This window comes from Gymnoscopelus braueri (genome assembly GCF_963280865.1).
Source record: "Gymnoscopelus braueri genome assembly, chromosome: 6".
NCBI classification, from domain to species: Eukaryota; Metazoa; Chordata; class Actinopteri; order Myctophiformes; family Myctophidae; genus Gymnoscopelus; species Gymnoscopelus braueri.
The window spans coordinates 33,954,818-33,970,011 of NC_137607.1; the positions used below are offsets into that span (position 1 = coordinate 33,954,818).

General features: G+C 40.7%; 2 protein-coding genes across 2 annotated transcripts in view; one reads left to right on the forward strand and one right to left on the reverse strand.

The window, feature by feature from the left end:
- The window catches only part of tmem131 (transmembrane protein 131), a 37,418-nt gene extending 27,528 nt beyond the window's left edge, over positions 1-9,890 (reverse strand). Inside the window, exons 1-4 of the mRNA XM_080430265.1 lie at positions 9,532-9,890; positions 5,293-5,354; positions 5,050-5,090; positions 1,438-1,506 (exon numbers count right to left, since the gene is read on the reverse strand). Coding sequence (XP_080286391.1) covers positions 1,438-1,506; positions 5,050-5,090; positions 5,293-5,354; positions 9,532-9,751 — 392 coding nt within the window. The 5' untranslated portion in view covers positions 9,752-9,890. The remainder of the gene's footprint in view (positions 1-1,437; positions 1,507-5,049; positions 5,091-5,292; positions 5,355-9,531) is intronic.
- Positions 1-15,194, forward strand: part of tprg1 (tumor protein p63 regulated 1) — a 701,399-nt gene that overhangs the window by 258,850 nt on the left and 427,355 nt on the right. The gene's annotated exons all lie outside the window — the stretch shown is intronic.

The following is a 15,194-nucleotide window of genomic DNA, read 5'->3' on the forward strand; positions in this document are numbered from 1 at the left end:
GCTAGCTCACGGGTTCGTGAGCTAGCTAACCTAAGGTCCTCTGGTAGGCTATTCCACAGTCTGTGGGCCTTGATGGCAAAGGCCCGGTCTCCCTTGTTCACTAACCTCGCTAACCTAGACCTAGAAACAACCAGTAGTCCCAGAACAGATGACCTCATATCAATTAGATAGCTAGGTGCCAGACCGGAAGAGCTTTAAAAGTTAGCAGTAAAATCAATCCTAAAAGAGACTGGCAGCCAGTGAAGTGCAGCTAAAACAGGTGTTATGCCCTCGAATCTCCTAGTACCAGTGATGAGCCTAGCTGCCGCATGTTGACCAATTGTGGCCGATGTATCAAACTTTGACTGAGATACACTAGACTAGACCATTAACAACACTTTTAAGATTTCCAATAGAAAGAAAATATTTCATCGTAAATATGTTCCTCAGGTGCAGAATATGTCTAATATGTGTTTGTATGTTATCTGTCATATCTGCAGTGTGCCATTTTTGTTTACAAAGTCTAAAAGGGAAAACATTAATGTATGTTTTTTTACCTAAATATAAAAACAATAAATTAACATATGTTCCAATACTCATGTCCAAAACACAATTAAAATCATTAATTGCAATTATTTGCATGACAATAAATCGTCAACTAAAACTTACAGCTAAGCAGCCCTTCTCAGCTTCTCAATCACTGCATGTTGTTGGCTTTTTTACTGTACGGTGGCAAGGCAACACCTGAGGCTGGGTCACGCCACATGGGCGCTGCACCCAATTGTCAACGTGGAATGTGATCTAGTGAATCTGTCCAGTGTATCTGGGTGTTGCCCGTGTGGTTCTAAAAATATATCTTGTTTAAAGATAAGAGGATACCATGAAGTGTCAAAGAAAGGCACTTATTTAATGATGCACTTTTGATTGGCACTAGTAGTAGTTCACATCATCATACTTTCGATGTCAATTCCTCACATCGTACAGTGCTGGAATGCAATCTGCATTTACCGAGCACCAGTCTACACACTGTCCTTGAGGTACGTGTGGAAAGAAAATGGTTCAGGAATAGTTTCCACTAATTGAAGATGTAACCTGTACTTCATTGATTTTATGGATTCTGTCCGTTTTTAATGTGCTTTGGACCATGGGTCCTTAATAACGTTTTGATTGATTGATTGACTGACTGACTAAGAGGTCGAGTCTGTGAGGCACAATTGTGGTCAAGATGGGTAGTGTGAAATGGAATATGACAGTTATATTAATAATAGTTTTTAAATTAATACAGTCATTGTTACTTGGCTTGAAGTGTGTTATATTGCCACTTTTTAACAGTACACATAATGAAAATGAAAACGGATTACAATTAGAAAAGAGACCACACACACACACACACACACACACACACACACACACACACACACACACACACACACACACACACACACGTAGCCTACTCACTGTTCGTGGAAGTCCAGCATTGGAGGTTCAAATCGTATAGGTCGACAGTTCCCACGGTGCGGGGACGCACTGGAGGCAAGACATGATAGGAGCAAAAACAGCAGGTTAGACAAAATATTATCCATGTGTGTGAAAGAAAGTCCCTCAAAAATGGATGCAAACGTTCAAAACGTGATGTCAAGCAGAACGACCCGTGGCTACTAGTTCCTCTGATGGATTAACGCTATGGAGCACTGCTCCCATCGGTAGAAGGCAGCATCCACGTGAAAAACCTCGATAAAACTCCATAGTGTCAAGACAAGAGGGATGGAGAGGGAATTCGGAGAGATGACGCCTCTCTCTTCGTCACACTCAAGACTAGAAAAGGCCCCTAAAAGGTTAGAGTTTCTCCGTCACATGTAGGCAAGCCAAAAACAATGTTGAGGGCTGGATTCACAGGTGTGAGCTCAGGGCATAAGCGATGGGTTACAGCTCAACAAACCTGCTTGACAACAGGTGTATCCTAACAATAGATAGGCCCCTCCTCACAGGGAAGTGAATGGATCATCTTTGGGGCTAAGCTAAAAGCAGAGGTGACCATAAGGAAAAACTCTGTTATGGATGTAGCGTCATCTAAAACCCCACGAGAAAAAAAATACATTTCGGAGCGACTTAGGATAATGGGACAAGCCAAATTCAAGTCATTTGATGTTTTAGGTTGGTAGTTAGTCAACTGTGATGTGTTGATTTGACAAAAGCACTCACAGGAGGAAATGCAATTGTGACAGAGTCCCTCTATTAACTAGTAGGCTATTGTACTGTAAGTTAAATCTAGTTCTAAAATATTTCCTTCACACATTACTGGGTGAATGAGTACCCATGCTGATGTACTGGCAGCCAAGAGAAATCTACCCTAATAATTAATTACCAACACCACATAGAATCTACCAGGTAGTTTGTAGAAGAGATAATACAGTGGCAATGACAATAGCAGGCTCCTCTGAGAGAGAGCTCTACTAGCTGGAGCTGGGGTGGATTTCATCTCCTGGGGGCTGATAATGATCCACACACAGGGACCCTCCCATGCATGACAGCTTCACAATGACTGCCAACACCCCACGGTGGTGGGTGCCCAGCTGCCAGCAGTCTCTATGTTGACCAAGTAATTAGAGGAACAACTAGTTATTTTTGCTCTGGTTCATCTTATTGTTTACCGTCTGTCCGCAACTCTCTGAATATAATATACTGCTGAAGCGAGTTCAATAACCTGGAAGCTTCATCTTTTTAAGTAAATATTTTTGGCCAGTTTTAACCACTTGGCATCCCTATTTTGGGCAAATTTGATTGACATAAATCATAATATTTATATATATTATTGCAGATCTACTAGCTCACAACGTGTTGCGAGCTTGTAGATCAGCTGTTTTCACTAGTTGTCCAACAACAAAGTATATAGGGCTTATTAAGCCTTTATGTTATGTTTCAGTGCAGAGAGACAAGAAATTCGTAGAAAACGAAGGGGAATGATATTCAGCGAATGGTCTGGCCACCCCGCTAATCAAACCGGGGACTCGCTAATCAGGGCAATATGCGCCTGTGTGGTACCACTTGACTATGAGGTTGCCTCCCCCTGCAAGCTTTATTTCCAAACGTCTTTAACGCGATCCGGGACCGGGTGTATTTGGAAAGAAAGTGTGTATGTGTGTGTGTGTGTGTGTGTGTGAGAGGGGGGGGGTGTTTGCAGACTGTCCAGTGAGTAACAGGAGCAGTAGGTCATGGGAGGTTCAGCCTCTTGGCCTCAGACCTGCATGTGTGCGTGGTCTATCCAGTGTCAGGCTGACCTTCAGCTGGGAACGGAATATCGCACAATATTCCACGACGAGGGGAACCTGTCAGCACACGAAGGGGGACCACGTACTGACATAGCAGACAAACCCAGCCGGCAGCTGTGACCTGCGCTCGAGGCTACTGTAGGCAAAGTTGAAAATGTTCTACCTCCTCAGGAAGTGCTTAGTGTGCTGGATGAAACCTACGCGAAAACTGAGAGAATAACACTACAGAGAAGTTCAGGTTTGACGCATAAGGGGACAGTTGAGTTCACTTCTTCAGGCTGAGTTTAACAGTGAGGAAAGAGAAAGAGCGCTCAACCACTGAGAGAGGAACACTGCCAACTTCCAGTATACACTGACACTCAATAACCTCTCCCCCACTATGACTACTAGTCACGTTTGGTAAAAGTAGCTCATCGGTTAGAGAAAGGGAAGCTCTGTGTTTTTAGAGAAGCTCTGAAAGCGACACAGAAACAACCAGCAAGGAGGCCTACGCCCTGGGCTGTGTTGTGGGAGTGATCACGTTGTGAATGTGTAAGATAACCCCCGTGTACTGTACATGCAAAATGGGCAGGGATGTTCTGCACTGTCCTACAAACAATAGGCAGTGAGGATAGGTTATCTGCACGCCGTGTGCAAGTCCTCCTGACACAGAAAGACGCTCATACTGTTAAAAAATGGACATGTGAGTCTATACGGAATGTCCCTGTTGTGATTGTGAATTGTTCTAGCAAACCGGGAAACTGATTTCTAGTCTTTCTGGCAATCTGGAAAAAAATTACGCTCTAAGTAACTCTCCCCCCTGGGCTTTGGCACGCAAAAAAGGAAAAGAAAGGAACAGCTCAGTTCAGCCAATCACAGGAAGACACTTGGGCCGTTTCCTCTCAAGGTTTTATTGGTTAAAAAAAAATTAGTGGGAGGCATCATAAAGGGTGCTGTAAAAATGAGTCCTCCCTTTACAGCTATAGGTGGCCTGAAGGAATCACTGTATAGCCTGAGTTAAACTTAGTTGCATGCGGGTGTCGCTCACTGAAAAGTAGCCAATCTACGAGCTCACAACGCGCCGCACTGCGATGCGTTGTTGTGAGCTTGCAGATCAGCTATTTTCTGTGTATTTCCTGCCTGCAACTATGGCTGGTACTAGTATTCAACTGTGAGGAACTAATGTTTGTCTCTGTGATGGATGGAGGCGGGGAGAGTAGCACATTCATCAAGTTGTCCAATAATGTACAAGATGTAAGATGTATCTGTTTCGAGACTTGAGTTTGACATTTAATCGATCTTCGTTCTGAGGAAGGTATGACTAAACCAGGGACGCTTGTCAATGTCAGAAGGGTAGACAAGGCCTCAGTAAACTTAACGCTTCACATCTTTACCAAGCAAGCAAAGAGAAAACAGGAGTGGCCTACTGTACTCTCTCGGTCAGCAATACAAACACAAGTAATGTAAAGGGATGATACATACAGCCGCAAGACAACTATTTCAAGGCCAAGGCCAGACACACAGTTATGTAATCCAATTAAACTCCAATCTTTATAATCACATCGATATGACAAGTGGAATGGACGCCTGCCTTCGTGCCTGTTTTGATTTATGCAACTTGGCTTATGTAAAAGCTGCCAGGCTAACCTGCATGTACACTTGCATGTAACCAAATAGGCGTCACTCCCATCTAATCTTTGTTTGTCGTTCTTGTTGCTAGTGTCATAATGTCTCATAATCACATCTCATTTCACAATGGCATTAACACAAATGTTTTACAAATAGTTGCACGTTCAACTCTGGAGGCAAAATAAACACTTACCTTTTTTGATGAAATAAACTGAAATCAATGTCAGACTCTGCCTGTGAACAGAAATGCAGGGACACAAGGCATTATGAAACTGTAACATAAGAGCTATATATATATAATCTTCTATCTGAAAATAATGCACTGTGTCTATAAATTAATGACTATACCTATTCATTTTGGCTATAGTGACAAATAGATTATGTCAATGAAAAGGAGGAAAACATATTTGAAAATAATGTAAACCTTGTTTCTCACCTGTAAGAGGCTTCCTTCACCAAAATGTAGCACTTCTAGAATGGTGTCTGACTGAATAAATGCTGTGAAAATAAGCATGAAAATACAAATTGGTATAGAAGCAATACTCATCTTGTCATTGAAGTGATCTTTAGGTAGAGGGAACAAATAAAGCTAGGACTACTCAAGTGAAAACCCCACGTTTTCTATCTGGAGACAGCTTCATGCATAGCAGGAAAAATAAACAATACAAGTAGATAAAGCTAAAGTGAATACAAGGAGAGCTGATTGTTTGCATGTCACTGAATGAGATACTGTACACAAGACTCATTTCCATAGCAAATCCTTTCTCAAAATATTGCTTCTGTAAGAGTGCGATGCAATCTATCATCATGTACAATCATGCATACAGGGAGGGACTGAATATAATTTCCCCATACTTTCCTGTAGGGCTGGGTAATATATTGAAATAAAAATTATATTGATATCGTCATTATGAGATATACATATCGTCTAAGATTTTGGATACCATAATATTGTGATATGACATTTTTATTTTCCTGGATTTAGTCACTTAAGCCCAATTTTATACCATGTATCGCGTGATGTTTTGTGAGCTTGTAGAATATACATTTTCAAAATGTTTGGGATGAAAGAAATGACATTATCGATATTGAGGTATTTGGTCAAAAATATGTATTTTGTCCATATCACCCAGCCCTACTTTCCTGAAGTTCCAAAAATGTTCAAGGCACAAATCTGTACAGTATGTCATTGTTTTTCATACATCTTCAGACCTGTAGGAACCCCCTCAACAGCTGCAAGCAAGTATTGCACACACCGTTATCTAACCATGCTGACTTTCACAAGTTGATGGCGACACATTTTTGAACAATTTGTACTCAAAAAGGAATTAACTGCTCAAGCTGTGGAGAGCATTACAGACTACTATTTCCTTAACCTCTATCAACCACTTTCAACCTGGCATCCCAATTTCGGACATGTCATTATATGTGAAACATTTCAAGTTCACATGTTGCATCGTGACACGTTGTGAGCTTGTAGATCTGTTATTCGTTGACAATTAAGTATATAGGGCGTAAGTGGTTAATGCCTGCCATCCATCTGAGATACAGTAGAATAGAAAAAGATAGTATGTTGCAACTTTGTGAGCAAACACAACCCAGAAATGTGCTGAGTAGCTCAGAAGGGAAGGACACAGCCTCTTTCTCTCTAGATCTACAGACAACTATTACCGAAATTAAGCCTTGAAGTCAACATGAAATAATAACTGAAATATTACTGTGAAAGTGAAATCCGGGACCAGCAGCATAAAGACTCAAACTCATTAGCACCTCAGGGTTCTTCCTAATTAGTCTAGCAGTATGGTAAACAAACAATTACAAAATCATAGGGGATTTGAAAAGACTGTTTCAAGAGACATATACAGGGATGTTTTTGGTTTTTAATCGTAAAGTGTGGCAGAGTAATTGTCTAGCATGTCCACAATGGAAAGCGTTAATGGCTTATTACTATTGCAATCAATTTAGCTAACTGTGATAACATGCATAATTAATCTGTGGCACACTGCGCTACATTTTCCCAGTGCCAAGCCTATGGGTGCTTTCAGGGACAAAACTCTAAGTCTAAATGTACCTGGGTGCCCCTGTAATGAACTGACCTATGCTTAATTATATTAGAGAGGTAATTAGCAAGTAATGTGAGTTAACCCATAGACCTGAGACCGATTTTTAAAACACCTTCTAAATCCTAACCTAAGTTTTCAGAAAATCTTAAATTTTGTATTCAAAGAATTAAAGAAAATTCCTGTTGCTATATACATAGCAACATCTAAAATGACACAGATGGTTTCCCGGTTTTAAAGGTATAACAATGTATAGGCTAAACCCCCCCCCCCCACACTTATTTGGGGGGGGGGTTACAAAACAACAACAAGATACTTGTGTGGACAGAGACTGTGGCGTTTCATTAACAGTGGGTAAAGCAGACTATATCTGATCCAAAACAGCAGCTAGCCGATTGTACCATCATCATACGTTTCACCTAGGTCACCCTGCCTGACCTGTGCTAAGCAGTGAAGAAGACAGCAGGGCTCTGGTGACAGTTTTGGCCAGTCATTACTTCTGACTGAGCCGTTTGTGACAGGTGTGTGCCGGTGAATATAGAGCTGACTAATAGGTGTCTATAAGGACGAGAGCACAGCAAGAGCTACGAGAACGTTTAATGAACATGAGATGTTTGCACAGTTGGCCAGAAAGTGTCACCACCACCACGCTGCCTTGTTGTGACAGGTCTGCATTACCTAGGAGTGCTGTTTACGAAATTTAGTTTCGGTGACTTTACAAAATAAGCCGCCAGGGTCACTAAAGGCAAGATCTCAGATCTGACACAGCTGCTGTTGAAACCCAAACGCCCCATAAAGGTCTCTAAGGATTACCAACACCAACAACAATCTGGTGACAAGACTGACAACTCTCTGAGAGCTACGTGTTAAAGTGACACATCTGACACAACATTGTTGTCTTATTATATCTGATCTGTTAAAAGGGATGATGTGAGAGGGTGGATCAAGCCCATGTCATTCCAATTCGGATACACTATAAAATCAATAGTGTTAACCAGCGTGATATAACTATGTAAGTGACGATACTAGCGTTGACTCCCATTGTAAGAATGGAAAGCGGAAGTTCTCTTTCTATCTCAATGAGGAAGTTCCAATGTTTGGAACTACAGGAGGCAACATCCCACTTTGCAGCGAGATCAAAGCATGATGCAACTCTCTCTCTCTCTATATCGCTGGTGTTAACTAACCAAATTTTAACATCCGTAACATGTAACATCCGAAAGTATACAACAAATGGAACCAGAAGGGTCCATTTGGTTCCATTTGTACACGCTCAGAGTTAACGTAGCACTGATGATGATATCATTGTGTATTAGATCATTAGATGTCAATCAGCCACGTTTACATTAAACCAACCCAACAGTCAGTGACCAAAAGCACCACCTCCTTCCTATCTGACAGCCCTGCAGGAAAAACTACAATAAAGTTAATCTATAAACCACACCTGTCACCTCCCTTCCAACACATCAGATAGTGTTACTGGCTGGTTAGCTGTGGTCTATCTCAATGGTTCTCAAACTTTTACATTTCAAGGTCTCCCCTTAACTCTGACAGTGTACAAATGGAACCAAATGGACCCGTTAGGGTCCATTTGGTTCCATTTGTACACTGTCAGAGTTACAGACTTGTAAGGGGTCAATTTAGACCCCCCTTAACTAAAGGAACCCAGAGAGTCCCTGGAATCCACTGAGAACCACTGGTCTATCTATGCTAACTAGCAGCCTCTCCCCTCAGATAGACTGCCTCTAAAAAACACAAGCTAACATTAGCCTGCAGCAGCTAAATGCTGCTTAACATGACAACCTTCAGGATCTGTGTCAGTTAACTTATGATATATTCCAATTTCATCTGGAATGCACCATTCACAGGAGCCATGTACATTCCAGAACAGCACATAACTAAAATGACGTTAAGCTACGAATAGAACTGGAGAGGGTTAGCAAAAAGGTATTAGCTATATAGCATAGCACCCAAAGGCTAGCAGACAGGGAATGGTAAAGTGAGTGAGAGTGTGTGTGTAAATATAAACACTGACTCCATAACATTAACCTACACCAGGGGTCTTCAACGTTTTCAGGCCAAGGACCCCCTAGCTGAGAGAGAGAGATGAAGCAGGGACCCCCTCTATATTGTATAAAATTGTGTTTCAGATTAAACTTTTTTGTTTTCAACTTGGTCTGCTCCCCCCCCCCTCTACACCTATACCCCGATATATATAAATATAAAATAACCGATATACAAGCTCTCAACGCCTCGCAGTGGCTTTTTTTTGTAGCTTTTTTTTTTTGGCTACAGTCCTCTTCAGAAAAGGGATGCTATGGTTCAAGTGGTTAATGTAAATCATATCATATCATATCACACAAAGATTTGGCGGCCACCCTGTAGTAACTCTGAGGACCCCCTAGGGGGTCCCGGACCCCCTGTTGAAGACCCCTGCATTAGCTATAGTACCAAAAGGCTAGCAGGCAGTGAGAATGATAGAGTGAGTGTGTGTGTGTAAATATAAACACTGACTCCATAATAACATTAACCTATACACCCTTGACGTTGTGTCCAGTTTAAGTGTGGTCGAACGGGTTTATAACGACCAGCGGTCAGAAGAACAAGAAACCCACCTTGTTTGTTCGCCTGCGACGCGTGGATGAAGGCGATAAATACTATCCTCAACAGCCCCATGTAGGAGGATGTTTGTGTCCTTGTTGTTGACGGTTGTTGTTGGAGGAGGAGGCTGCTGCTCTTTATGTGGGCTGATCGACCCGCCATGCTGCAGCTCATCCTGGGTGCTGGATCACAGTAGTGTTGGAGGAGCGGGTCTATGATCGCGACGTACAGCATGCCAATAATAAAACACCTCTGCTGACTCTGTCAATCATAACCTAGTGGGACACACACACACACACACATACACATACATACACACACACACACACATACACACTAGAGGAGGAGGAGGAGGAGTACGTTTGGCCTGGCTGGCTGCCTTCTGCTGCTTTTTTTTTTCTCCTTCTACTTCTTCTTCGGTTACAGTTTTGTTGGCGCATGATAGTGTTAATAATACTGCCATCTGCTGATGCGGAGGGGCGAGTACCGAGGCATGAACAGTTATGATTCTTAAAGGACAACTTTGTTTTTTTACAACCAAGGTTTATGTTTTAGATTGTAATTAAAGTAAATAAAAGATGAGTGTTAAAATGTTTTAATTTACTGCTTTCTATAGTTTTAGCAATTTTCGCGATCTTTTTTTACAGTGGGCGGGCCGGCGGGGGCATTCTGTCCGGTGGCTAAATATGTATTTTTTTTTACACAATAACCCGGCGTTTTCTTTATCATTATTTACAGTAGCTCTTCTAGCCCCCAATAACTCACATCTGGCCATCAAAGACCACAGGACCTTTTTTATTGTGTAAAAAAGGCATATTTAGCCACCGGACAGAATGCCCCCGCCCACTGTAAAAAAGATCGCGAAAATTGCTAAAAATATAGAAAGCAGTAAATTAAAAAATTTTTACACTCATCTTTTATTTACTTTAATTACAAGCTAAAAGATAAACCTTGGTTGTAAAAAAAAACAAAGTTGTCCTTTAAAGGGATATTTCACTTTCAAAAAAACTTTTGGTCATTTTATCGTCTACTCAGGCCTTTGTGAGCCCTCCAGACAGTTTATAAGTTGCTTGATTCATTATTTAGATATTTGATATTCATTTTATCAGACACGCCCCCTTCCTATACAAACCCATTGTAACTTCAAACTTCATTTTAACCATGTTAGATTCATCAAAAACACCCGTCCTTGGTTCTGGTGACTCACCCTTCCCTCCTAATGCGTGAGGGGGCCGTGTTTTTCCGATTACATTTTTAATTTATTTAATTTAAATTTTTTATTGTATTTTATTTTTTTCATTTTCCCAAAAAAATATTAAAAATAAATGAAAAAAGTAATTGAAAAAACACGGCCCCCTCACGCATTAGGAGGGCAGGATGAGTCACCAGAACCAAGGACGGGTGTTTTTGATGAATCTAACATGGTTAAAATGAAGTTTGAAGTTACAATGGGTTTGTATAGGAAGGGGGCGTGTCTGATAAAATGAATATCAAATATCTAAATAATGAATCAAGCAACTTATAAACTGTCTGGGGGGCTCACAAAGGCCTGAGTAGATGATAAAATGACCAAAAGTTTTTTTGAAAGTGAAATATCCCTTTAAGTTGTACCGCAGGGGGTTTCAACTGGTGGTCCGTGGACCAATGGTGGAACGTGAAGGTATTGCATATATGGTCCCTGATCATGCATTCAGTAATGTAGGAATTGATGAATTGAATACCTAGGACGGTAGGACCCCAATGCCAATGGAAACAAGACCGCAAGGACTTTTTGGGTGTTATCCTTTTAGTTTAGACAAAGTGTTTGATTGTAGGCCTACTCGTGCTGTTTTTACATTTCTGTCTAATAAAATATTCAATCAATCAATTAAAAGGAAAGTGAAGAAGATCAGTTGTCAGGCAGAATTCCCCGAGCTTACAGTAAAAGCAAAACGTTTTTTTACCTTTTGTAACTACTCTGTGTGGCATACCGGAAGAATATGTACAGGGCGAGGTTTGAACCAGAAAATGACATGAGACATGAGACTCTATAGCCAAGAAGAGACAGACATGGACCACCCGTAATCATGCCATGAGAAACAGTTCACTCAATGACCTGGTGACCTAACATGACGTGTCAATGTACGTAGTTACAGTTACTACTGGGAAGTAGGAGGTCAAGAACTTCCATAGAAAATTGAGGAGAAGGGGAAGTGTACCGGATTGCCTTAGTTATTATCATTACTAGGAAATGTGCCCATGTAATAGGGTGTGTCTGCTCACTCATACATAAGTTACAAATCAGTATATCAGTAAATATGAGTTTAATAGAAAAGGCTGGATAAAGTAAGAGAAATTCTCAAAAACAATCAATCACTCAAAAATGCTCTGCTCACTAGCATAATAATTTATATATATTTAAAGTCATTATTTAAGAACATACAGGGTTATAAAGGGTTATGTATATTTTAGTTCTTATAACTATAATCATACAGTGTTATAAGCTGATTATAATGCATTAATATAGACATGGAATGCCTAGCAAGTGTTACCAAAAACACTAATCTTAGCCCATATCCCCACCCAACACAACAGTGGTCCCCTGGTTGATTCTTAGTCAGGGTGGTGGTCCCTGGTTCACAATCAGTTGAAAACCTTTGTGTTGTACAGTACAACATCAGTGGTTCTCAAACTTCTTAATTTCAAGGATACAGAACCCATAACTCTAAGAGTGTACAAATAAAACCAAATGGAGACTCACAGGTCCATTTGGTTCCATTTGTACACTCTCAGAGTTATGTACCTGAGGATCCATTTGGAAGCCCTCAAGGAACCCAAGGGATCCATGGACCCATGAACAGCAGTGGTTCTCAAACTTGTTCCTAACTATCAATGATTTAGCTGAGAACCCCCCTGGAAACCCCCCATGGGCCCCTGGGGGTCCCCAGATCCCACTTTGATAAGCACTCATGTACAGCCTACATTGTATTTTTGGTCTAGAATCACATCGAGATAGCGTTCCATTCATTTGAGTAAATCTCATAACATAACTTTAAGCAGTTAGGTCATGCATTGTAACATAGTCCACAGTCTAAATGTGAGGTAATGACTATAATGCAGAAAAACAGATAGGCCACTAATTTCCCAGATTATTGATGTGGTTATTTGTTCTGTCTGTGTTAGGACAATACGTGATTGAGCTGACCAGATAACACTTCTATGTGGGACATAATGAGCTTAGATGGTTTGTGTCTAAGAATAAATCTCAGAATGAATAGAATGTAATGGCATTAAGGGATACATTCTGCAGCTCCTCTGCTTTTGCAATGAATAAAACAGATTCCCATCACTACAACATTGTACATTGTAGCCTATATTGCATATTGTACATAGTTTCTAGCTATTCAGCTTTTTTTCTATTTCGAGTAAAACTGTAATAACAATTTTAGATGTTTATATTCAGTTCCATCAGTGTAATGCACCGACCTCACTGAGACACATTCCTTGTATGTGCAAACATACCCAGAAAAATCAGAAAGACAGAAATAATCCACTGTGCTGTTAAAACATAGGGGCCTAACTTTCCTTGTACATTGCTTGACTGATTGATTGATTGAATACTATAACAGTTTGCAAAAAGAGCACAGAAAGTACAGTTTAATACAAATACAATGCTAAAAGGATTGAACCCAAGAAAGCACTATGGCTGATTTCCATTGGGCTCCTTTGTATTCAATTCATAGGAACAATAGTGACAGACAAATATACAATACTATGCAAAAACGTCATATAAAAGAGTTGTAATCAAAAAGAAAAATATGTGGTGATAGGCTTGAATTTTTTTACAGGGGCCATTTCCGCATTGCAGCCACCTCTAAGTGCTCTTTTAGAGCGGTTTTGAAGGAGAGTAAGGATTCAGACTTTTTTATGACTGTTGGTACGGCATTCCACATTTTGTTGGCATAGCGATAGAACATATTTAACCCCTTGTTTGAGACAAATCTGTGTTGAACGTGATTTATGGAGCTCCCTTTGGTGTTTGTGGACGTCTTTAACGTTTTTGAAGTAGTTTGACAGGTACATGGGTGTCTTTGTGTTTGAGGTTGATTGATTGAATTGAATACTTTATTTAGAATGACATGGTAACAGTACATGGAAGTACAAATCACAATACAAGGTCCTCTAAACTGGATCGCTCATAAAAGCACTTGACTTATTTAAAATGAGATCCCCGTGCACTCAAATCATGATGACATTTAAGACATACAAATATACACTACTATGCAGAATGTCATACAATCAGCTTACATGTTACTGGTATGAAAAACAAGAAATATGTACAATAGACAGTTTTAGGAGGAGGGGGGGGGGGGGGGTAGGTTAGGACTTTGACAGGGGCCAGTTTGGAATTGCAGCCTCCTGAAGGTGATTCTTTAGGGCCGTTTTGAAAGTGAGTAGGGTTTTACACTCCTTTACTCCTTTGGGTAGGGCATTCCACATTTTTGTTGTATAGCATGAGAAAGAGTTCATTCCCTTGTTTGAGCCAAATCTGGGTTGAACATGATCAGTGGAGCTGCCTCTGGTGTTATGATCGTGGACTTCATTTACGTTTTGGAAGTATTTTGACAAATACAGGGGGATCCCAATGTTGTGTCGAATCTTGTAGACCAGGCCCAAGGCAAGTTGCTGTGGGCTACTCTGTCCTCTACCCTGACTCCCTGAGCCATCCCAACTTAGCAAAATGAGCAGGGTAGATGAGTTGTAGGTGTGAGGCCAATAGTAGCCTGACCAGTTTGTTTTGGGATATCTGGAGCCTTGTTTTTTGTTCTTTGTGGTGCTATGGTACCATCCATAGTATAGTGACATTGGATGAGTGCTCCAGCTAGAGTCCTCAATGTATTCTTACTGACCAGTGAGGAGATACCTGTACAAAAATCTTGTTCTTTGGTTGACTTTTTACGGGGCCAGAGCTCAGCTCTGGACCTGTTTTATTATTCGCATTATTTTAGTTCTTCTGCCACTTTTCGCAGTTCTGGCTTAACCGTGCTGTCGCTTTTTACAGCCATATGGTAGATGGTCATGAAAAACTATCAAGAAATAATTCTCACAATCTTTCGTCCAAAGGTGGCGCTATAGCGCTATAGCACTCAAACTTTGAACAGGTACAACTCATGCCCTGTTTGACCTAGAGCCATGAAACTTGGATACACATATGCGTCTCCTCATGCTGAACAACTTTCACCTTCTGACCTCTGACCTTTAGATCTCCCACCATTTTGAATTATATGAAAAACAGTCATTGGCTCATAACTTCTGCATTTTTTCACTTATGGAAAATCCGCTACTAACGTTTTGTCGGCAGAGGTCCAAAGTTCATGTGTAAAGAATTTCGTGCAGATTACTAAAAAATCCCAGGAGGAGATAGATTATAACTATTGCAGTTTTATGAAAATTATTCATCTGCCCCTAACACATACATGCAGACTCACATTTCTTTGAAACTTTTCAGAAAGGTTGAGGGTCATTCCAAATATCACTGAAACCAATCTTACTCCAATTGGCCAAAGGGGGGCGCTATAGCAATTTTTTTTAAATGCAAACTTTAAACAGGCATAAGTCATGCCTCGTTTGGCCGAAAGTCATGAAACTTGCTTACACTTGTGCCTTGACTCATGAGGAACACATGTATCGCTTTGAC